Source organism: Meleagris gallopavo, chromosome 5 (assembly GCF_905368555.1).
Source record: "Meleagris gallopavo chromosome 5, MGAL_WU_HG_1.1, whole genome shotgun sequence".
Classification (NCBI taxonomy): domain Eukaryota; kingdom Metazoa; phylum Chordata; class Aves; order Galliformes; family Phasianidae; genus Meleagris; species Meleagris gallopavo.
In genome coordinates, this window is record NC_139408.1 from 56,521,274 (window position 1) to 56,543,625 (window position 22,352).

Below are 22,352 nucleotides of genomic sequence, written 5' to 3' on the forward strand. Positions count from 1 at the left end.
GCAGTTGGTAATGTGCAAGCAGAAGCGCATCTGATCTTTCCTGAGAAGGTGCTGAGGCTGCTAATTCCTACTCACAGAAATGTGTGTTTCCTCAATTCCTTTTGTGGTTATATCTGTCACAAACCACCCAATGTTTTACAGTCATGGTTGTTGTGGAGTTCTTGTTTCTTCCTCATGGGTGGAGGAGTGCAAACCTCCACCCTGCAGAAGGTGAAGACTTGTGGCATGCAAAGATCCTGGGTCCCAAAGCATCATCAGCAGCATTTCTCCACTTGTTGGCTCTGACCTTAACCGTGAGCAAAGCTGCATTAATATTCATTTGTCCAAGCACCTGCCAATATTCAAGTCTCTTTCTCAATGAAAAACAAAAACAAAAACAAAGACAACAACATATGGAGAATATAAATGGGAGGAAATAGGCTGCAATTCACCTGTCATAGGTCCTCGGTTGACTCTGATAAGGCTGTGTTCAACAGGGGTAAACCTGACCATGTCACAGAGAGCCAGTAGGAGAGACTCCGTTAGGGTAGCTACCAGGATGCATGCACACATCTATAGAGGAACACAAATATGACCTTCCTGTTGATGTTCCAGCACTTATCAGGTGACCAACACCAATTTTGTAATTAATGCTCTTGGGTTGCTCTCAGGGTCAGGAGCTCACTGCTGAACTTGTATGCTTGTGGCTGAGAGGATCAAAGTATCCCTCCACGCATGCATCCTTCTGTCTCTGATGACTTGATCAGTTTACTCTCACCTGAGTAGTCCCATTGTATCACAGCCATTCCTCTGAGAAGGGTGAGTAAGATGCTATTTCATGAAAGCAAAACCTTTGTGTCACCACTCAAGCCTCAGTCCAGAAACACCCATGTAAGTTGGGTGCCACCTACACGAGCTGTAGAGGTTGTGTTCAGGGAAAAAAAAATACAGCATCCTTCCCATAATATAAAACTCAGCATACGGACTCCACAGTCTGACAGATACAACGGTGATCTGTCATATTTTAGCACGTCACATAGGATGTACTATCCCAAGTGTCCTGTATTCACGTCAATGATAGCTCCTGGTTACTACTACATATCTTTTCTAAACTGAAACTAGTGCTGTAGCTTGTCCAAAAACAGCCAAAAGGGGATCTGAAAGTGGTCTGGGAGCCCAAAGCAGGAGGAGTTTAACACCAGACACGTAACGCTGCTGGCACAGAACAAGTGACACCAAAGTGGCTGTGAACACCTCCTCGCTGGCGAGGCTTTGCAACAGCCTTACAAGCAGCCTTACGGAAGGCAAAACACACGTGAAGCGTTCCCCTGCCACCTTTTAATTGGTTTTAAGACCTATGAGCTGTGCCCCACATGTCCTTCCCCACTCCAAGCCCTGTCCTAGCCCATGTGTGCTGGGATGTGTTCCTATGGGAACTACAGGGAAGTGCTGGGGGCAGAGCTCAGGCAAAAGATGGCCCCAGACTTCTGAAGACCAAATGTCCCTCAACTGAATGAGTGCATGAGCTGTGGGGCAGTGAGCTTCTTGTCACAAAGGAATGCAATGGGCAGTGCCTGCAAGTTTAACTCCTCTCTGCTGGGACTGATGCTTCCATTATGGTGGTGCAGCCATAAACGACAGAGAATGCTCCTGTGGTGCTGCTTACAAAATAATAACAATAATTAAAAAAATCAGAAATATAATGAGTTTCTTGCATAGGTTTTTATAGGAAAATGTAAGAATTAATCCTGATGGCCTCTAACCTTTTTACTGGCATATACTGGCAAAGGTGCTTATAATATGGGACTACCTTTGTTATCAAACTCCCATATAGAGCCATTCTTCCGATGGACAGCAGCTCTTTTCGGGCAGGAAGAGCATTTAAACCATCCTCAGATACATGAAAAAATAACCAGTGAGTAAACCCTCCAAAAATGAAGCAGTAGAACCTCTTCCAGTGGGAGTGAAGAAAATCCCATCGTTCTGACTACGTGGCTCACTGCAAAGGGATGTCACTGACCCTGAAGGCAGTGAAAAAGAAACCAAATTTGAACAAGGAGCTGATGCTATCACTCCTCAGCTCTGTACTGAAGTCTGGGGCCTCTGATTGCCTCGAGAGGTGCTCACACTAAATAATGCCATTTACACTGGTGAATGCAGTGGAGATTCAAGCACTCGGTGTCAGGGAGGGAACTGTGCTGGCATCCCTGGAGGTCAGCACTCTTCCAAAGCCTCTGAGTTCGGCAAGAAATTTCACATTTCCAAGGATTTACGTGGGCCTGACAGCAGCATACACTCAAGACCATCATTTCCAGAAACTGGCTGATACGACGTGAGCTCAGGGTAAAGAACCTATCCTCTGCAGTATCCACGAGCAAATGCTTTTTTATCATACAAGGCATCAGCACTTTGACAGGCTCTCCAGGAGCTGCTCCTTGCCTTCGTCTTAATGATGCATTTGTAATGTGTTTTGTGATGTGTTTGCCCCCTTCAAGTCTCTGCTCTTTTATCCCCTTGTGTCCCATTGCCTGGCTGGAGCTGGCTGGGGAAGCAGTGGCTGGTTGTACAGTGAGATCAGAGTTCTTAGCAATTGCACGTGGGATTTCCCATTCAAACTGCATGCCCTGTGAACGAAAAGAATTAGCACTCCTTTGCTATGAAAGGGGAATGCTCCTTGCTCTCCCTGACCGTCCTGAGAAGAATAAAATTCACTGCAAACTTCATCGTGGGGTCATTTACCTCTGCCATGGGAACACCCAGCTGGTTCTCAGCTGGCTCCCTAAAAAGCCAGGCTGATGCCAGCAGCCAGCTTCTGTCCTGCTCTGAGTCCACTTTTGCACAATTCTGTATTGAGGAACCATTTAAAATCAAGCCAGGAATGTTACTAGATGGGGTACCCAAGAAATGAACAGCAGCTCTCTGTCTGGTTGTCACCCCAATTTTTTACAAATACTTCATTCATTTTCACACCCAAATGAAATATATATCTACATATAGACTAGGAAATGCATATCTTTTACCTATTTGCTCGTAGCCCAAGATAAAATCCCACTTCCTTTTCAGTTCCTTAGGTTAGGGACGTAAAGGAAGACAACACTATACTAAATCAATGTCTGAAAGAGAAAAAATACCTTAGCAACTGCTTCTGTGCCCACGTAAGCAGAACAGAACTGAAATAGGCAGGGCAAGCAAGTTCCCTTCCACAAAACCACCTGCCCCTCAGCTCATCCTGCCCCCAGAAAGACAACTTTGGTCTTTGGCCAAAGTTTTCATTGAATATTCATCTCTGTCCTCCACCAAAGAAAGAAGGCTAAAAATATGAGGAGGGAATGGGGATTTCAGCTTTCAGTCTTAGCCTGTGGTCCCCACAAATGCATGACCTCCAATTCAGTGACCTGCAGCAGCGGCTGCTTTGGGGTCACTTATCCTGGCCTGAGCTGACCAACGGGTGTCCAAATCTATGGATGCTGAGTCCAGTTTTGAAAGAATCAATGTGAGGGACAGCATTTTCAAGGGAATGGAATGGTTCCCACGTTACGTCAGAAAGGCAGACAGCTGGCCACTATTCCTATATTCCCCACTGCAGATGTAGTGGATATAGACAATAGATAAAGATATAGAGCAAGATATAGACTTGCTCTAATGACAGGCAAGGGTAGAATAGGAAACGCAGCAGGGAACACGCTGCAGCCTGCTGTTCCTCTGGGCAAGGCTCTGGAGCCATGGCTGTGAGCACAGTGGCCCCAGCTGTGCCCTGTGAGGGTCCCTCGCACGCACTGTGGTCCTTTGGCTTTCAGGCAGATGCCTGTGGAGGTCCCATTTCCACAGACCCCAAATCCTGGGGCACACCGACCTCCTAAGCAAAGCTCCGGTCAGGATCTTGCCGCACCCGACTCGGCTCTCCGGTCCAAAATTAAAATCCAATGCTTCCAGTGGGAAATTTCCTTTTATTAACAAACACTCACGGTGCCAAACCCCACAGTCCATCCAAGCTCTGGGCTCCCGCTGTCTTCCAAGCAGCTTTTTTGCTGCAGCCCGGGCATCGGACACCACAAAGCACCTCCAAAGCAGCACCAGCAGCATCCTTGACCAGCTCCATGGGCCGTGCTTCCATCTGCAGACAGCAGCACCAGTGCATCAGCCCAGCAGCACCCCGTGCACAGCGCCCAACAAACACACGCACCACGTGGCATACCTTACCTGGAAAGAGGCTTTATTGAACATAGCTGTAAAATTATCTCTTCAGTTGAATTACTGAATTTGCACAAACATTTCTCTACAGAATAAAAAAAAAAAGAAAAAAAAAAAGAAAAAAAAAATCAAGCCTTGTCATTGTTGTACTGCATCTCGTTGTGCTTTTTATACTCATGTTTGCAAATATGATGCTGTTTGTTGGTTTGTTTTCATTTGTTGGTACTCCAATTTCTTGCATATCAGGTATTTTTTAATCCTAGGGTGTTGAGAGAACAAGTAATAATAATAATAATTATAATAATAATACTCCTCTTTAGACAAAAGTCTTTTTTTTTTTTTTTTAAATGAAGTTAAAAGCTGAGATAATTTAAGGAAAAAGGTCTTCAAATTGTCATAACCAACTGTCAGGGAAATTTACAATGCAGTGGAAAACCGGCTGGCTATCGGGGCAGCTCCAAACCCACGTGTGCTTTGTTGCACAAGTGGAACTTTGACTTCCCTGCAGCAGCAGCGGCAGCAGCAGCAGCAGCCCCGTGCCCAGCTGTGCCTGCAGAGCGCAGCGCTGCACCCCTAAGTGCATCTCCACCACCTCTTCCTCTGGTTGACCCACCTGATCACCTGAAAGGAACAAATAAAAAGCGCTGCTCCCATTTCCAGGACCAACGGAAGCTATTTTCTAATGGGTAATAAGCTGAAAGGCCATGGCTGTCTGGAAGGTTAAACAACAGATATCTTGTCCGAGAGGGCTTACGCAGCAGCTCAGGTCCATCCACCTCCAGGAGCGACTTTGCTTCCTTCGCCTGCAGTCTGCACACCCGGGCTCCGTAGTTTGTTTAGAAAATAGTTTGCACAAACCACACTTTAGCAGTGCAAGCTTCTGTGTTGAAATTATTATTATTCTACATATACTTTTAAATCAGGCTTGTTTCATTGAAGGCACTTGGTTTCCATGGCAATTTATAAAAGATGGTGGTTTGGTTTCTTCACTTCGTTAGAACAGATGACTCAGTTGGGGAGGGGAGAGGGGTGTTCGAGTGGCCGCAAGCAAGCTCCGATAAGCCTGTGTCATATGTAAGCCCAGGTGGCACATCCTGGATCGTAATGCATGCAAAAGGAGACAGCATACAGTTATCGAGCATAGCCATGAGAAATGAAACAGAAATGTCTTAAAACAGCTCTGATTCGGGGTTACTCTCTAGGGGAGGTGACAGCCATAGGCGAAAGGGCCTACATGTTTTTAACTCTACACTAAAAACCTCCTCGAAGGGAAAATGAATGCCAGCTCTTCACATACCCTGTTTACAGTGAGGTGTTGCTCTCTCTGTTTTAATTTTATTATTTCCTCTCTCTCCTCTCCTCTCCTCTTTTTTTCTTTTTCTTTTTCTTTTTCTTTTTTTTTGGCAGGCCATTAGGTTTCCATGGTAACAAGCAAACTATTCATTTGAAACAAAACCAGCCATGACTTTGTGCTTTGACAAGGGTTTCTATCGCTCTGTTCCGAGAGTTCAACCAGATGATGCTGTATTCGTTATTGACCACAAAAGCACCTGAAGGTCTCTTCCTCACTTAGGCCAGATCTCGTTCTCACGCGTGGTTCATAGTGAGTTACACTCCCATGATGCCTTTTATGTCCCCAGTGCTTTTTAATTGTTTTTTTGTTTGTTTGTTTGTTTTTTTAATTTATTTATGTATTTATTTAACTTTTGAGTCAGTCAGTGGAGGAATCTTTGGTAGTTTGTTTTTAAATGTCCATTTTACAAAGACTCTTTCTTCATGCCAGTGCCTGGTGAATCTTTTGTAGCCTCTGCCAGGATAAGGTCACCTCTGATGACTTAAGACAAACATGAGGATGGTAACTGGGATAAGTCGTATATGCGCTAATGTCCCAACAGCACCTGATCGTAAATCTACAAAAAGGGGGAAAAAGGCAGAATTAAAGCTCTGTGTCATAACGCCAACATGGGGACGGTGGGGTGAAAAGAGGTCCACGGGCAATTGTGACAATTGGACTATAAATTTTAACACTGTTTCGACTCCCAAAACAATTTTTCACATTGCTTCATCCATCTGTCCTTCCTGAATCACTGGGGAGGGTTGGGTGTAAAGGGTGCTGCCCTGAGGGAACCCACTGCTGCCAGCATCTGCTGTGTGGGCAGAAAGCAAAACTCTTCTCCTGCAGCCTCTCTGACTTAACCACACAATGCTCTGCTCTCTCACAGAACGCCCATTTCAGCAGAGGCCTCAATTTTACAGCACAAGAAGCAATTTGCTCTCCCCAGTGCATAGAAGAGCCACTTACTGTTGGCCGGCTGGTCGGATTTCATACACTCTCCTTCCACAATTGATACATCATCAATAGCAATGTCTCCTTCAATGCCTGGGCCCCGGATCCCTTCAAATATAAGCTGCAAAAAATAAAAGGAACAGCAGTTCATAGGATGGCAAATGGGAAGAACACAGCAGTAAACTTTCCTGAGGGGCTTGGAATACCATGCAAGCATTTCCTATGGGGTGGAATGCAGCACGAGCACCTTGTAGCCATTATTTACTATAAAGCTGCTTGTCAACTGGGCAGTACTGTTGTACAGAAGAAACCAAGTTATCTGTTTTCCTCTCCCAGTGCAACACGGTGCTGCCCTGCCTCACTGCTGCCTAATTAGCTCTGCAGAGGAGTGGACTCATTCTGTGTAGCAAGAAATATATCCCCTAGCAAACTTCAAAGCCCTTCTAATGAGATGAAGGAATTATGCAAGGGATACATCTCCCAAGCAGCACCATTTGCACAGCTATCTCTCTTCTCCTTTATTGCTCCCCCCAACTCAGATCTTTGAAATATTTTTGGCTCACTTAGATGAAAAGTTTCTAACCTTTAATCTGTGACAATATTTGCATCACATCCAATGAATCTTATAAGGGCGTGCTGTGGGACTAATGGAGAAATTAACTCTTGGAGGTAGAGCCAATTTGACAAAAATTATTAACACCATCTGGAGCAAAATGCTTAAATTACACCTCATAATGAGCTTGCATGTTAGGGAGGTGTCTGGGGCACTCTCTCTTTATCCACTGATTTCAACAGCAGCACACAAGTCCAAGCCTATTCTAGCAGCTTCCCACATTTCTTTGCTCATCACTATAGTTCAAAGCTTCTCATGTGAAATGAATAACCTTCACTAAATGAGTAAATACCAAGAGCAGTGGAAGACGCCCTTGCAAACCACAGAGGGCACGAGCATCACCCAAGGACCAGGTTGGATGGGTGTAAATGGGACACTGGGCCACCTTATCTGGTGCTTGATTTAGTGGTTGGCAGCCCTGCCCGTGGCAGAGGGGTTGGAACGAGATGGTCTTTGAGGGGTCTCTCAAGCCCTGACCAGCTTCCCAATCGTGCTTTTCAACACCCTTGTTCTTCTTCCCTGCAGTCTTTTTGCCCAGTTCCGTCCCTCTCTGTTCATCTCAAGCACCACATCATGCTGCCCTTTGCACATCCCTCTCCACTAATTCTCCTTTCATTTTTTCCCACGCAACACTTCCATGACTGCCTATGCCAAAGCACTTCTGTTCCATCACTGCCTCTCTCTCACACATGGGGATAAGACAAAAGGTTGGGATTGGCATCTACCCATGAAGTGAACCCAATCCACATATTCCGGATGGCCGTTTTGGTTCGTGCTCAATTACTGTTCCCAAAGACATGGTCTCTTTCGGGGGCCCCAGGAATCCCAGGAACCAGCAGCTGTTTTTTTTAGACCTGTTCCATTTGGAAACAGCTCATGGCATGAACAAGAGCTGCTTCTAAGAATTTATCAGCATCTCACTGTCAAACCAGAACTGAAATGTCTGACGCCCAACACAATGTGTGGTGAATGAAGCAAACAGATTGCCATAGCTCTGAGCAGGCAGCACCCCTGCAAAGATGGATCCTTTATTTTTTCATGGAAAACTCACGTGTTCCCTGAGACATCTAACAAAGACTTTACACTATGGACCCTAAATGTTTTTTCATAGGAAATAATTTCATATTCCCGTTGGTAGTCTAAAATTATATAGATATAGACATACATTCTACCAGCTAACAGCATTGTCTAAGAACTGAAAGGCATTTCCTCTCAGAGGAAATAGCTGCTGTTCTGCCACTGATGTGTGCATGATTAAGCTCTGTGATGCTCACCTATTTGCAGCAAGGAAAGCAATTACCTGTCCATAAAGCAGCTTTCAGGGCTGAAATGATGCTGTGAAATCCTGTGTCAGAAACAAGGGTCAGTGAATGCGTGCCCCAGACCTGATGCCTCCATCTGCAGTACCTGGTGCTGCTCGGGCACCGCAAAGCACGTGCAGCCCAGCGCCGTCCCTTACCTGGAATGAAGTCGGGGGGTTGATATTGACACGGGCTTGGTTCCAGTGCTGGCCCTTATTTCCACTTGAAGACCACAAGGGGTTCTCTATCGCGGTCTGGCCTTTCAGTCGCAGGTAAACATTCAAGCTTCCTGGAAGAGAGGGTAAGGAGGTGAGCTGGTGAGCTGAGAACCGAGCTGGGAGAGTAAGGCCCTGAGCCGGCCAGGCTGGGGCTGGGTGCTGGACCAGTGGTGGTGCTGGGACAATGCACTCCTGTGCTGCACATCTGGAACACATCTCTGCAACACAGTGGAGGTGAATATGAGGGTTTCTTATCCCATACTGAAAAATTTTTACACTTGGGATAACTGTGCCGTGGTGAAGCGAACTCTCAGTGGGTGGTGGCTCAGCAGCAAGCTGGGCCCTGAGGCAGGGAGCCATGTCCCTTGTTCCCAGCAGCTCTGGAAGTACACATGGCTTTCTGGCGGGACTGTAAGGAGTTTTTTGTGCATTAGTGCAAAGTAGGCATCTCCAGCCACCTTACCCAAATGTCCAACTTCTTGTTTACCCTGGCCATGGTTTACTAATACAAATGCATCTGAGGTAGGTATGATGCCTTTAATCCCAGTGAGAAGCATTTTGCAAGGACAAGACAATCCTCATTTGAACCTCAGTAAATCCTCAGGAAAAAAAACACCTCAAACCTCAACTCTGGGTGTCTCCCCACCACTGGCCATGAAGGTTCTGGTTCCAGAACAAATGTTCTTTGCAGCAAGTATCAGATCCCAGCACTCAGCTCCCTTCTGCGCAGTGCTCCCCCTTCTCTGATGGGCTGTGAGCAAAAACCAGGCTGTCCCTGAGCACCAAGAGGCAGCACTGTCTTCACTGAGCAGAGTTCAGCAAATCACTGTTTGCAGGTACTGTTCCTCTCGCTCACCGTTCTGACTGCAGGTGTGTGGGGCAGTGTCTCAGTGCTATGGGAATCACTGCCTCTGCCTTCAAGAATGCTCAGACAGCCAGGTTCACACAAAACCACGTTTCTCAGAGAGTCAGGAGTGGCATCTGGGATGCTGACACAAATCACATTTGCGAGGAGACCTCTCGGATCTGAGGCAGCTGCAGGGTGACTCAGCTCCTGCTAATAAAAACTTCTTATTTCGAGCAATAGCAAAACTCAGTGCCTTGAAAAGCATGAGCTAAAAGAGGAATGGAGCGGTGAGTATTCTCATCACGGCTGCTTCAGCAGGGTGCCCATCTCCTGGGACGGAGCAGGGAGGTGGTGCTGCTGGAGAAGCTGGGCAGCACCGGTCCCTCCTGCAGCATTTATGTTCAAATGCATGGGAAGTGAACAAGCTTCACAAAGGAGGAATGGATTGTAGCAGTGACAGTCCATCTCTGCCTGCTATGGGTACACCAAAAAGACCTCATCATCCTGCCATGTGCAGAAGAGAAATGCTTGGTTCTCCCATTCTCTCCTCAAAAAACCTGAGCACCTGGTGGAGCTGTGGGTATCCCTGTTCGTTGGAAGGAGCAGGACTAGACAACCTCTTGGGCCCCATCCAATTCAAACCATTCTATTTTTAACAACTGTGCTGGGTCCAAGGCAGGAGAAGAGGCAGATAGCACTACTTGTAGTAACAGCACTACTCATAAAGTTACTTCTCATGAAGACAAAAAGCAATGCCATTATTAAAGAAGGAGAGCTGGTAATTATTTCACCCATTTGTGCAGGCTGCCATGCTGCAGGGCTGTGTGGAATCACTAAATAATTGAGGTAAGAAAAGCATGTAAATCCATCACTGCTGAGGTTACAGAGATTTAAGGTTGTTTGTATCACTCCCAGCCTCTCAGTGTCATGGAATTTCTTGAAATTAATAGCAGGTGATCGCAGTCTTACTTCAAACATAAAATAACCATTCCTGTACCAGATCATAGGGTCACAGAATATTTAGAGTTGGAAGGGACCCTTAAAAGCCATCAGGTCCCACTCCCTGCAGCACACAGGGACACCCACAGCTCCATCAGTGCTCACAGCCCATCCCCTGACCTTGGCTGTCTGCAGGGATGGGGTAGCACCACCTCTCTGGGAGAACTGCCAGTGCTTCACTGCCCTTATTGCAAAAAACTTCTTCCTTATCTCCAATCTAACTCTCCCCTCTTTTAGTTGGAAACCATTATCCTGTCACAAAAGCCCCTGCTAAAGACTCTGTCCCTTTCCTTCTTACAGCCCCATTAGATACGGAATGGCCGCTCTCAGCTTTCCCCAATGCCTTCTCTTCTGCTCCTGTCCCTCATGGCCACAAACCTGCCCAAAATGTGACGTGCAACAAGTGCCTAGCTTTGAAATGCAACATGTTCTTCCAAGAAGGCTTTAGAAAAGTGCTCTGCCTTTGCAAATGCTGTGGGGAGGACAAGTTGGCTGTGTTGTTCTCACTGAGGTGTGCCCAGCAAGAGTTTGCCCATAGATACAGTCGTTCAGAGCTCCAGACAGATGGGAGTCAGAGACCCAAACTGTGTCCAGGAGCAGCAGGTGTGAATGAAGGAAATTCATTTCTTGGCATCATCCCACTGAGAGGGCTGGGAGCTGCTGTGTTCAGAGCTCAGCAGCAAAGACCTGGGCAGCTCCCAGTGGCTCTAATGATAAGAAAAATGGCTGTTCTCACAAAGTCAATTAGCAGTGCTCCACACTGAGGTGCGGATGGGAAAATCAGAAACACTGATGACTTAAAAAAACAGTGACAGCTATAATGGAGCTACAACCCCATTCTCTCTCAGTACACAGTTATAATAAGGACAGTGACTCCTCATTCTCTTATTCCCCAACAATGGCTCATTGTTTGCTGCAAATCAAGTAATGGGATCTTCTATTTCCTTTCTGTTTAAGGTAATACACCCTCTCCCTTTGAAGTATGTGGAAAACAGCATGGGCAGTTTCCTTGGCAGCCAGCAGCCTCAGAGCCAGCCGTGAGATCCACTGGGAATTAAACTCCAACTTGTGAGCAAGAGCCATCTATTCCAGGCACAGATCACTTCTGCCTCCTGAATCAAACCACCTGGCATGGGATGTAGGCCTCCGCTTATCTTGCCAGAGCTTGCCACAGTTTCAGTGCTAATCTCAGATCTGCAAAGGCTCCCAAGCACCACTCCTTATCGCTACCCACATTTTCAGGCTCTTCTCCAGAGACACCAAGACCTGAGCAGCAGGCACGGATGCTGAGCAGGATGAACTGGATGGCTGCTTTTTACAGCATAGTGCAACAGCCGTGTTTTCAAATTGATGTCACCAGGGTCATTCGTGTAAGAACAGTGGGTGATGCCTCTTTTCCCCTATGCCTCCATCCCAGCACCAGTGCCGGAGCATCTAGGATGATCCTCCATTTTTTAAATTAGGGATCATTTGCGTCTCTGCTGGAAATGCAGACATGTTTTTTGATGTGCACAGAGACTGTTTTGGAAACAAAACTCTCCCCATGGGACAGCGGAGTAATAAGCCTAATACTCTTTATCTATGGATAATTAGGGAAAATAAAGCCCAACAGAAATGCAGACATACAGCTCTGAAGTCTGCTGAACAACGCTATGATAACATGGACAAAAAAATCAAGGGTTAATAGCCTTGTATCTTCTCTGAATGGTGGTCCATAGGTACAGGGGAGGAACAGGCTAGAACTTATTTAAGTCCCATTCCCCTGCAAGACTCCAGTTTTCAGGGAGAAGCAGTGAAAAACTGGCAGCTGAAGCTCATTGAAAAGAGAGCAGAGATCATGTGTGAGGTCTCAGTTGGCAGTTCCCATCCTGTCAGTGCATACTGAAGCCCTGATGGGCAGTCCTTATCCCTGCATAGGGATAAGAGGAACCTTCTATGTATATACAGGCTGCAAATTCCAGAACAGCAGTGAAGGGTCAAGGGTTCATGGTAAAACAGTCAATTTGGTGTAGTAATAAGATTTAGACATATCTACATGGTATTAATCCTTAATAAAGTGGGATTCTTCTGAAAAAAAAAAAAAATTATAAATTAAATAATTCAGAGAAACACAGAATTTTGAGATAGGAGGCACCTCTGGAATTTGTTCCAGAGCATTAGGTTGCCCAGGACAGTGGCCAATTGGGTTTTGGTTGTCTCCAAGGACAGAGACACTGCTGGTCAATCTGTGCCCATGTTTGAACACCTTCACTGTCAAATGAAAATTCTTACCAATCTGATGAATTCCTTGCATTTCTGTATGTGCCCATTGGCATTCTGCCTTGGGCAGAAATTATTTCCACGGTCAGAAGGTGAGCACAAGACTGAAGGTGAGCTCAGAAGACTAAACTGCTTGCATGAAATTTCAGCTTTAAAATAGCTGTTCAAAATATGATTAGATTCACCCATAGGCCAAACTTCTGTCAGAATGAAGATAACTTTAGCTACACAACTTCCAGCAGCATTAATATGAAAAGAGAAACTAAACAATGTGCTGCAATGGAAAATATATCTTCTAAATGAAGGTTATGGAGTATATGTCATCCAAAATGCTTATTAGGACTGATTTACCTGGGCAAAGCATTGTGCTGTAACAGAATCACAGAATTGCTCAGTTTGGAAAAGACCTTAAAGATTATCAAGTCCAACTGCAACCTGACCAAACTACCCCAACTCTAACAACCCTCCACTAAATATAATAAACCCTAAACATAATAATAACCTAAATATAATAATAACCTAAATATAGTAACTCCTTTCCTAAAAATGAAGCAATTTCTAAGACCACAAACCTTCCAAAAAACATTCAAGTGATGACTTCATCAATGCAACCATTCCTAACATAACCATGTGCATAAATCTCTGAAGTCTTAGAACATCACTACTCCTGAGGTTTTTCTCTTCCCTTTTTTACTATCCTCATGTGAGCAATACAGGTGATGGAGTTCACACCTGGGGGATCAGATTATATACATTTGCTGATCTCATAATTCATTTCTTGGATGCTTTTTGCATTCTCACGTGCTTTCTAACATTTTGTCAGAATATGATAATGTTGAATTTAGTAAAGATGCCTGCATTCAAACACATGGCTGACGCTATTAATTCATCATCTTTCTGTCTTTGGAGACAGAAAAATTTTGTATAAAGCTGTTCATAGAATCATAGAATGGCTTGGGTTGGAAGGGACCTCAAGGATCACGAAGCTCCAAATCCCCACCACAGGCAGGGCCACCAACCTCCACATTTCATAGCAGCCCAGGCTGCCCAGGGCCCCATCCAACCTGGCCTTGAACACCTCCAGGGATGGACGGGGCATCCACAGCCTCTCTGGTTTCAAAACTAGACCACTGGACCATAGTAGCTAAAATGATGTCACCTGTATTTTCTAACATTAGAGAAGTGACATTGAGGGATTTTGTTTTTTGACATCCAAGTGTCCACATCAACATTAAAAAAAAAAACACCTGTACAGTCATACAGCTGATCACTAACTGTCATTGTCACCACCTTCATCTGTGGGTCAGCTCCTTTGTCAGGCAGCACTCTATGTGTCAGCTCAAGAAATGACACAGAAAAGAACAATTTCAGCCAAAATAGAGAAGGACAGAAGGGCAGCCCAGGAGAAAGACCAAAACTGCAAAAATTAGGAGTCACTTTTTCGTGGGCAGATGTCAACCTCAGTGGCTTTTTCTTATATTTATCCTAACTTTAAGAAGTTCCACAAGAACTCTTCGACCCTTAATGGTCGTAACTCTGCTCTTCACTGTCCTATAGCAGAAGTAGGCTCGTGGAGCACTCTGTACTTCTTTCACTCAGCATGGCATGGCTCCAGTTCCTCCTGCAACACGGAGTGAGCAGAATTTACACCGGGGGCTGCGTTGAGTGCTCAGCAGTGCAGACAGCTAGCAGAACGGAGCGAGCTGTCTGCTCTATTTATAACCCGAGCTCTGCCTGCAGGCAGCTGAATGTTTCCCAAAGCGACCACCAGAATGCACTACGAGGATGTGCTTGCCCTTGAAAATATCTATAAAAATACACCGAGTCAGGGCAGCGTGGCACTGGAAAGCCTCCCAACGCACTGGTAAGCACCAAGAACCCACAGGGATTTACAGGATTTAGAAAAATTGGCTCAGGCTTATGCTTTTACATTTTCCCACACTTCTTTTTTCTTTTTTTTCTTTAACACTGTGCAAAGTAATTAAACGTGTATCTTGAAAGAGCTGTGACTAAAAATAGACCTGAAGATTCACCTTGGAAAGATCTGCTCCCACAGCTTTTGAGTGAATTGTTCAAGGCTTTCCTTTAGGACCCATGTGCTGCTGCATAGCACAAGGGCTGTGCTGCTAATTGCTTCATCCCTAAACTTGCAAGGAGAGATTCAACACAACCGTGACCAGGCAAAAAACACTCAAAACCAGGCAAAGCCTTTGTAAATCTTCACACTTTCAAGAGTCCCTGCTCAAAACCCCATGTGTACACAACATGCTCCTGTCAACTGTTAGAGTATTCCTGCTAGCATACTGATTGTGGGGAAAAGTTTGATGACCAAAAGAATGCTCTCAGGTGCCTCTCTTGCCAGCCTTGGCTGTAGTTGGTTTTGGAAGTGATCCTGTGTTTCCCTTCCATATATCTGGACATTTCTCCTGCTATCTCTCCCAAAGTGAAAAGACAAGCTCATCGGCTCTCTCCTACCTATGTGCTGTCCATACATGTGATAGTAGAAGCTAAAACAGTAGGCTGTGTTCGTAGCTCCATAGGGATTTTTTGGAGCAACGCTGAAAACAGGACTGACGAGTCGGGCCTTCTCCCCTTCCAGCCTGGGCCGTGACGTCTCAATGTACATGTAGAAACCTAGGAAAGGACAAACGAAAATTGTTATGTTGTGGTCTTAAGAAACCAACACAATACACACACAGGAAGATATCGGGCTATTTTGGTTAATTTTTCACGTTCATCTGAGAACACCATGGTTTCTGGGTCATATTTGTTGTGCACTAAGCCCATATGTTTTCCACAGCTGATTCAAAGATGTTTTCTACCAGGAGTAAAATCAGGGCTTGCAGGTCAGTACTCATAAACAACTTCATATTGATATAACATCGTATATGCTCAAGAAAAGAAAAAATCTTTATGACGGGGTTCAGACTTCAGACTCGAGGTTGCAATTTTTTCCTATAAACAATGAGAGGGGAGAATTTTTAAAATAAGGTTAAAAAAAAATATCTTGATGGAAAGCTTCCAATGAACATTTTAAACTGCCCATGTCAATCCCAATTCAACGGCTCACAAGAAGAAAATATTCATTTATTCTGGAGTGCACCAACAACGGCGTATTTACTTAATCCAACCATGCAAATATGATGCAGTATGATTTTTTCCTTCTTGGTAATAGAGGGCATGGGGCACACAATAAAATAGCTCAAGTTACTGCAGTACTTGATAAATTCAGCACAATATGTCTGACTTTTCAAATGAAAATAAATACTGCAGTCAAGACGGCACACTTCTGTTAACAAGAGTAGCAGATTGAAAATTACATGTTTTAGCAACACCCAAAGTAAAAACGGGGCAACCAGACCTCACTGTGATAGTTTGAGAGTCCAAGTTAGAATTCAAATGACATAAAACAGAAGAATAGTTCAAGACGTGCTAGGATATTTCCCCACCAGGCTGTAACGTGAAAGTGATCGCTTGGAAATGGCGCAGTAGAAATAATACAAGATGGTTAATGGCGCTGCTAGCGGGCTCTGATAGGGACTGGCCGCATGCCTCAGCTCTGGCAGTTTCTTTCTGCAGTCCCTGAGGTATGCTCATCTTGATGTGATTAGGAAGGACACCGCTGGGCTGGAGATCCCCGACCCCAGAGCAGCTCCCAGTGCAGGAGGAACGGGTGCACCCTGGAGCTTACCTTCCTTGGAGCCAGTCCGGTCTGCGTTTGGCCCTGTGTTGGGAGTGTATTTTGTGTCTCTCGTGGCAGTGCTTTGCTTTGTCCAGTCAAAGTTGTCCGTATCGTCTTGAGTGAAAAGGCAAATGTTACCATCCTCAAATCCACAGTGGAACTCTCCTGCCAACACAGCAAATGAGAGGAGATTTAGTGCCTGAAAGCACTCAATGCTTGCTTACCTCTCCATGAGAACAGATGTATTAGAATCATAGAATCACAGAATTGCTCAGGTTGGAGAAGACCTTAAAGATCATCGAGTCCAACCTAACCATACTACCCTAACCAACAACCCTCCGCTAAATCATGTCCCTGAGCACCACATCCAAGCTGTTTTCAAACACAATGTAGGTTGATGCTCATTAACAGCACTGGAAATAGATATACATTTATTTTACATCATTCTCTACTGTTGATTGTCACTTTTAAGTGACCGCGATGAAAATAAGGCACCGTCATCATCCTGTGTTAATGCTACTTGAAATTAATTATACTCAATCTTGTCTAGATCCTCCTCACATATTCAGCTATAAGTAACAGCCCTTAGAGACACTGTCTCTATTGACCCAGATAAGATTCCTGAAGAGCTGAGAAGAATGGATAGCATGTCTATAAAACATGAACTGTGTGGGAAAAAAAGAAGTGGTCGGTTATTTTGGTTTAGGGATAAGATCATTTAAGAGAAGCGTACAGCACCTCTTCAAAAGGAAAACGTGGTCTGCAATGTGGCATCTCTTAAATTACTCTCAGTTGTCAATAGGGATGGGAAAACAAAGAATGGCTAGAACAAGAGGAAATGTTATTTAAAGTAGACATGATGATCCCCAGTCAGGATTATTGGGATCCTCTCTTTTGTGAAGCAGGTCTGTCAGGCACCATCCCAATGATCCCACCTCCTGGTTATGACAGGTTGGGGAAGTCCTATAATCAGGTATTTAGGAACCAAACAAACCAGAACTTCAAGGTTCAGTTTTCATCTCAGAACAGAATGAGGCCTCGTGTAGTAAAATGTGCAAAAGCTTAATTTTATACACACGAGCAGTTCCTGCTGAGTTTACTCTTCCAGCAGTCAATTGATTTATCTGAGAAAACAAGCAAATCTCTCTTCTCCTGGGAGAATGCAGCTGTCTGCATACTGTGTAAGCTACAGCATTCGTTATAGGGGTGCAATTTATATTCATTGTTAGGAGAAACTCTAACACCAGGCACCATTCATCTGTGTTAAATTCAGGAGGTGTATAAACGTTTGCAGGTTTGGGGCTTCAGTAAACTATAAATCCACTTCAGCCACTGGAGCTTCACTGCAAATCAGTAAAGACAGAAGGACCTGGAGCTTAGCTTGGATATGTACTGCTAAGCAAGGATGCTGCTCTGAAGCTTATTTAAAATCATATAATGCTGCAAACTGAAAAAACAGGCTTGACAATTCCTCCCAATCCACCAGGTGCATTAGGAGTGCTTTCCAAGCCCTCCTCATTCTGCCTCTGCTCATGCTGAACAACACAAACTTCCCGTTGCATAGCAGTCAGCACGAAGCACTGCTCCAAACACCAGGTTGCCACAAAAACCCAGTCCACAGAAACCTCCATGACCATTAGCACCCCAGGCTTGATTTCTTGATCAATTTACTGCTTTTATTAGATCCTCCAGGAGAATTAACTCAGAAATGTGGCTGAAAGCCATCAAGGCGATGAAGAGCCCACTTCAGGACTTCAGTTTGACTCTGGAGGTAGTGCTTTTTGAATGCTGAATTTGGAATGATGAGGAGGGAACACACAAAACCATTCGGCACAGGAGCATCTCCATAAGCACCACGGGGGAGAAATACAAACAGTGGCCTGACAGCTGTTCTGCTCGAGAGATGAGCATATGAAAGAAGAACACCTGGGCTGCAGACTCCATCCAAAGTCCTTCCAGGGAGAATGAGTGCAGACCAACACCTTCATTGTTGTCTCCAAGAGCAGGAGGAGAACACAAAGACCCTGACAAAGGTCTTGAATGAGCAGTGACACCAAGGAAGCACTCTAACATGCGTTGCTTGGTTGACACTACATTGGGCCTCCACTTTTACATACCCTCCCTATAGCATGCAAGGTGCTGCTTCTGCACAATGAGACAAAACGAAAAGGCCAAACAGTGGCGAAAGGAGTAAAATTCTGCCTATCAGATCCAGTCCTGCAGCAAAGTGATTTAAGACAAAGCATTTCCAGCTATTCAGCGGTTCCTACCACTGCCCCTCCAGTTGCTTAAAAGCTGCATTTCTGTGTCACAGTGTGCCCTCAGAGCTTCGTTAAGAAATTCCACCACATCAGCAGAACAAAATCCACATCAGCCTTTTCTTCAAGTGAAACAAATTAATGCATTCAGGCTAGATGAAGAAAGGCAAGTAAAAGTTTGCCATTTATCTAATATGAAAATACCGGTTTCACGTAGAACCCTGCCATTTGGAATGCACTGGAAAAGGTTAGTGCTAAGTATTCTTGGCACTAAACATCTTGTGAAAAATAACAGATGAATACAAATGGTAAGTAGTTCCCTGGGATTAGCTCTACACTTCCCCTGTGCAAGAACTGGGGCTGTTAGAAAGGAGGAGACAGACTCCTCAGCAGTGTCTCTTCTGTCAGGACAAGGGGAAATGGCTTCAAACTAAAAGAGGGGAGAGTAAGACTGGAAATAAGACAGGAGTTTTTTACTCTAAGGGCAGTGAGGGACTGCACAGAGTGCCCAGAGGGGCCGTGGTGCCCCATCCCTGCAGACAGCAAAGGTCTGGGGATGGGGACTGAGAACTGATGGAACTGTGGATACCAAAAATGGTCCCAAACGCCATTAAGGACAGAGGTGAATTGTTGATCCAAACCCACACTAATGCAAGTCGTTAAATAAATTTATTGCCAATCATGGCAAAATATGAAACCCTTCTCGAAGTGCAAGGCTCTTCATTCTAATATGAACTCTTTTTCCGTAAAATTCAAGTTGAATGACTTTTTCACATCTTATGTCTTCCATTATTCAAGTGTAACATCTAATTGCACTCATTGATATGAAATTCTTAAATGTTCATAGAATCATAGAATCACAAAATCACAGAATCATAGAATGGTTTGGGTTGGAAGGGACCTCAAGGATCACGAAGCTCCAACCCCCCACCACAGGCAGGGCCACCAACCTCCACATTTCATAGCAGCCCAGGCTGCCCAGGGCCCCATCCAATCTGGCCTTGAACACCTCCAGGGATGGACGGGGCATCCACAGCCTCTCTGGGCAGCTGTTCCAGCACCTCACCACTCTCACAGCAAACAACTTCCCCCTCACATCCAACTGAAATCTGCCCTCCCTCAACTTCAAACCATTTCCCCTTGTCCTTCTGTTATCTACTCTTCCAAAGAGTTGATTCCCCTCCTGTTTGTAGGTTCCCTTTAGGTACTGGTCTACAGAATACAGTAGTTTGGTCTACTGTAAACTGTCTACATTAAACACCTTATTTATATGTCACACACACACACACGAAAGTAGCTCTAAGGCAAAATATCAGTTTTTCAGCCATTTGATGCTACTTCCTTATCTACTGCAGAAATCTCACGAGAACGAATGTTCTTTCCATGTGATTATTCCAGAATTTGAGCAGGAAGGTGTGCCTTCAGTTTCCAGATATTTTCCCCATAAAGTTGCCCTTGAATAGGGCACTTACTCTTCATTCACAATGGTGTAAATAAAGTTAGAATTCAGCCCAACAGGTTTAGAAAGAATCAGAAGCTGGTTGGTGTTATATAACATACAACATCACCATTCATCCTGCATTTTCAGTGACACAAAATGAGATTGGAGAAAGCATGGATAAAGATGAGATTGAATTTGCTGTGGGAGCCAGAACTTCTTTTTCCCAGCAGATTTCTCTCCTGTCAAAGGGTTTCACTCAAGAAGTCACTGGGGAAAAAAGCAAGCCTTCAAGATTTAACCATCTCTTTGGTTGTCTGAAAGAAATGCCACCGGGTGCCCTATAGCTCCCAGTGGGCAAACTCTCCCATTAGCAGAGGTGCAGAGCTAGACAGAGTCAGAAGCAGAGGACGGAAATGGTGGGCAGGCTGCCAGAAGTCTCTCTCCCTGGAGCCAGCAGGGTTTTGACCTGAAGGGTGATTCGGGTGCCACCTGCACTGAGCCACGTGCCTGGCAGAGCTGCTGCTCTGAACTAGATAATCTCTAGTGCAATAGAGACATTCTGAAAATGAGACAATTTCAGATCTTAAAATCATAGAAGATTATAGTGGGAAGCACATGGGAGTGCAATGCTTTTTTTTCCTTAACATCAGAGAGTATATGTTTAATACATTAATTAGCAAGGGCCTCATCTACTGCTCACTTAAGTCAATGAGATTGGATCCTTCAGCTCCCACGAGCTTTAAACTGAGCCCTGATTAATTATTAATGCATCTCACAAGACCTTCAGCAAATAAGTTTAAAATTTACAGAAAAGTTTGGCCATCATCTGAGAGACAGAGAGAGGCTGCTTGCACAGCCTGCTGCTGCTTCTCTGCCTGCCTATGGCTGCACCAGGACAGCAATAATGGAAGAGTCCCACTCCGTTTACAGGAGCATTTCTGCATATGTGATTAAAAGCAAGAATAACATCAGAGTATGTCCCACAAAATACACAAAATATGCTCTTGCTACTGAGTGGAAATCAATCGTGAAGTAGACAGATGGGGGATGAAGTAGGATGTTAGTGGTAGAATGAAGCTGTTTTTCCTAGCTCCAGCCCAGTCTCCTGTCTGCTGTACTGGCATAGGTTTGGTGCCTGTGGGTGATTTGGGAAACAGTTGTACCAGGAGACATTCATGTGCTACTGAACACCACACATCAGGTAGGACACAGTCAGAGCAATTCTATGATTCTATGAGCTGCTGACTGCAGCTGGAAGGATTGCAGTAACTCACTCAGAATCATGGAATCACAAAATGACAGAATCACAGAAGGGGTAAGGTCAGAAGGGACCTCTGGAAGTCATCTGACCCAATTCATGCTCACGTAGATGTACTTCAAGAGATGCACATGTAGTTCTCATGCAAGGAGAAATTACTTTGGAAAATGTTATACATGTATACTTTTCCTCTGAGATGTTTACAATGTCTGCTAAGGCTCAGACACAGATCCTACTCAGTCACAGAATCATAGAATTGCTCAGGTTGGAAAAGACCTTAAAGATCATCAAGTCCACCCGCAACCTGACCATACTACCCTAACTAACAACCCTCTGCTAAATCATGGCCCTGAGCACCACATCCAAACAGTTTATAAACAGGTCCAGAGTTGGTGACTCAACCACCTCCCTAAGGAGCCTGTTCCTTAAACGTGAAGGCTGTGGCAAGGTGAGGGTTGGCCTCTTCTCTCGTTTAACTAGCAATAGGTCTAGAAAGAATGGCCACAAGTTGTGCCAGAAGAGGCTCAGGTTGAATATTAGGAAACGTTTCTTCTCCAAAAGTGTTTAAGTGCTGGAATTACCTGTCCAGGGAGGTGGTTGAGTCACTGTCCCTGGAGGTGTTCAGGAACCATGGAGGTGTAGCACTGAGGAATGTGGTTTAGTGGGGAAATATCTGTGGTAGGTGGATGGTTGGACTGGATGATCTTGGAGGTCTTTCCCAACCTTGGTGACTCCATGACTCTGTGACTAAACTATAGCTTTGCCCCTTCATACTGAGTTGCTATGATCCAGAAATTGAATTTATTTTTAGAGCAACAGGTTTTTCTTTAGACAGACTGCTTGGGTTAGGAAGAAGGAAAGATGGGCTGGAGCTACAATATGTCCTTCCTCCATCAACTGTTGCTCTAGCACTTTGCAGAACAAGAGGAATGACAGCATCAGGCTCAGCTTGCACACAAAAATAAGGGGCACTGCAACTGAGTGGAATAATTGTCAGTCACTTTTTAAGCACAAAGGAC

At 44.8% G+C, this 22,352-nt stretch overlaps 1 protein-coding gene across 3 annotated transcripts in view; it reads right to left on the bottom strand.

Annotated features, from left to right (window-relative positions):
- Positions 1-3,906: 3,906 nt before the first annotated feature.
- Positions 3,907-22,352, bottom strand: part of MDGA2 (MAM domain containing glycosylphosphatidylinositol anchor 2) — a 315,342-nt gene continuing 296,896 nt past the window's right edge. Inside the window, exons 13-19 of one of the 3 annotated variants that reach the window (XR_014883814.1) lie at positions 16,386-16,541; positions 15,170-15,328; positions 8,530-8,660; positions 6,473-6,578; positions 4,784-6,080; positions 4,180-4,255; positions 3,907-4,093 (exon numbers count right to left, since the gene is read on the bottom strand). Coding sequence is in view for 1 of the 3 variants with exons in the window: in XM_085225899.1 (XP_085082025.1) it covers positions 5,992-6,080; positions 6,473-6,578; positions 8,530-8,660; positions 15,170-15,328; positions 16,386-16,541 (641 nt within the window). In the remaining 2 variants the exon portion in view is untranslated. Of the gene's footprint in view, positions 6,081-6,472; positions 6,579-8,529; positions 8,661-15,169; positions 15,329-16,385; positions 16,542-22,352 lie in introns of all 3 variants that reach the window. The other 2 variants (XR_014883813.1, XM_085225899.1) reach the window with 2 other exon arrangements.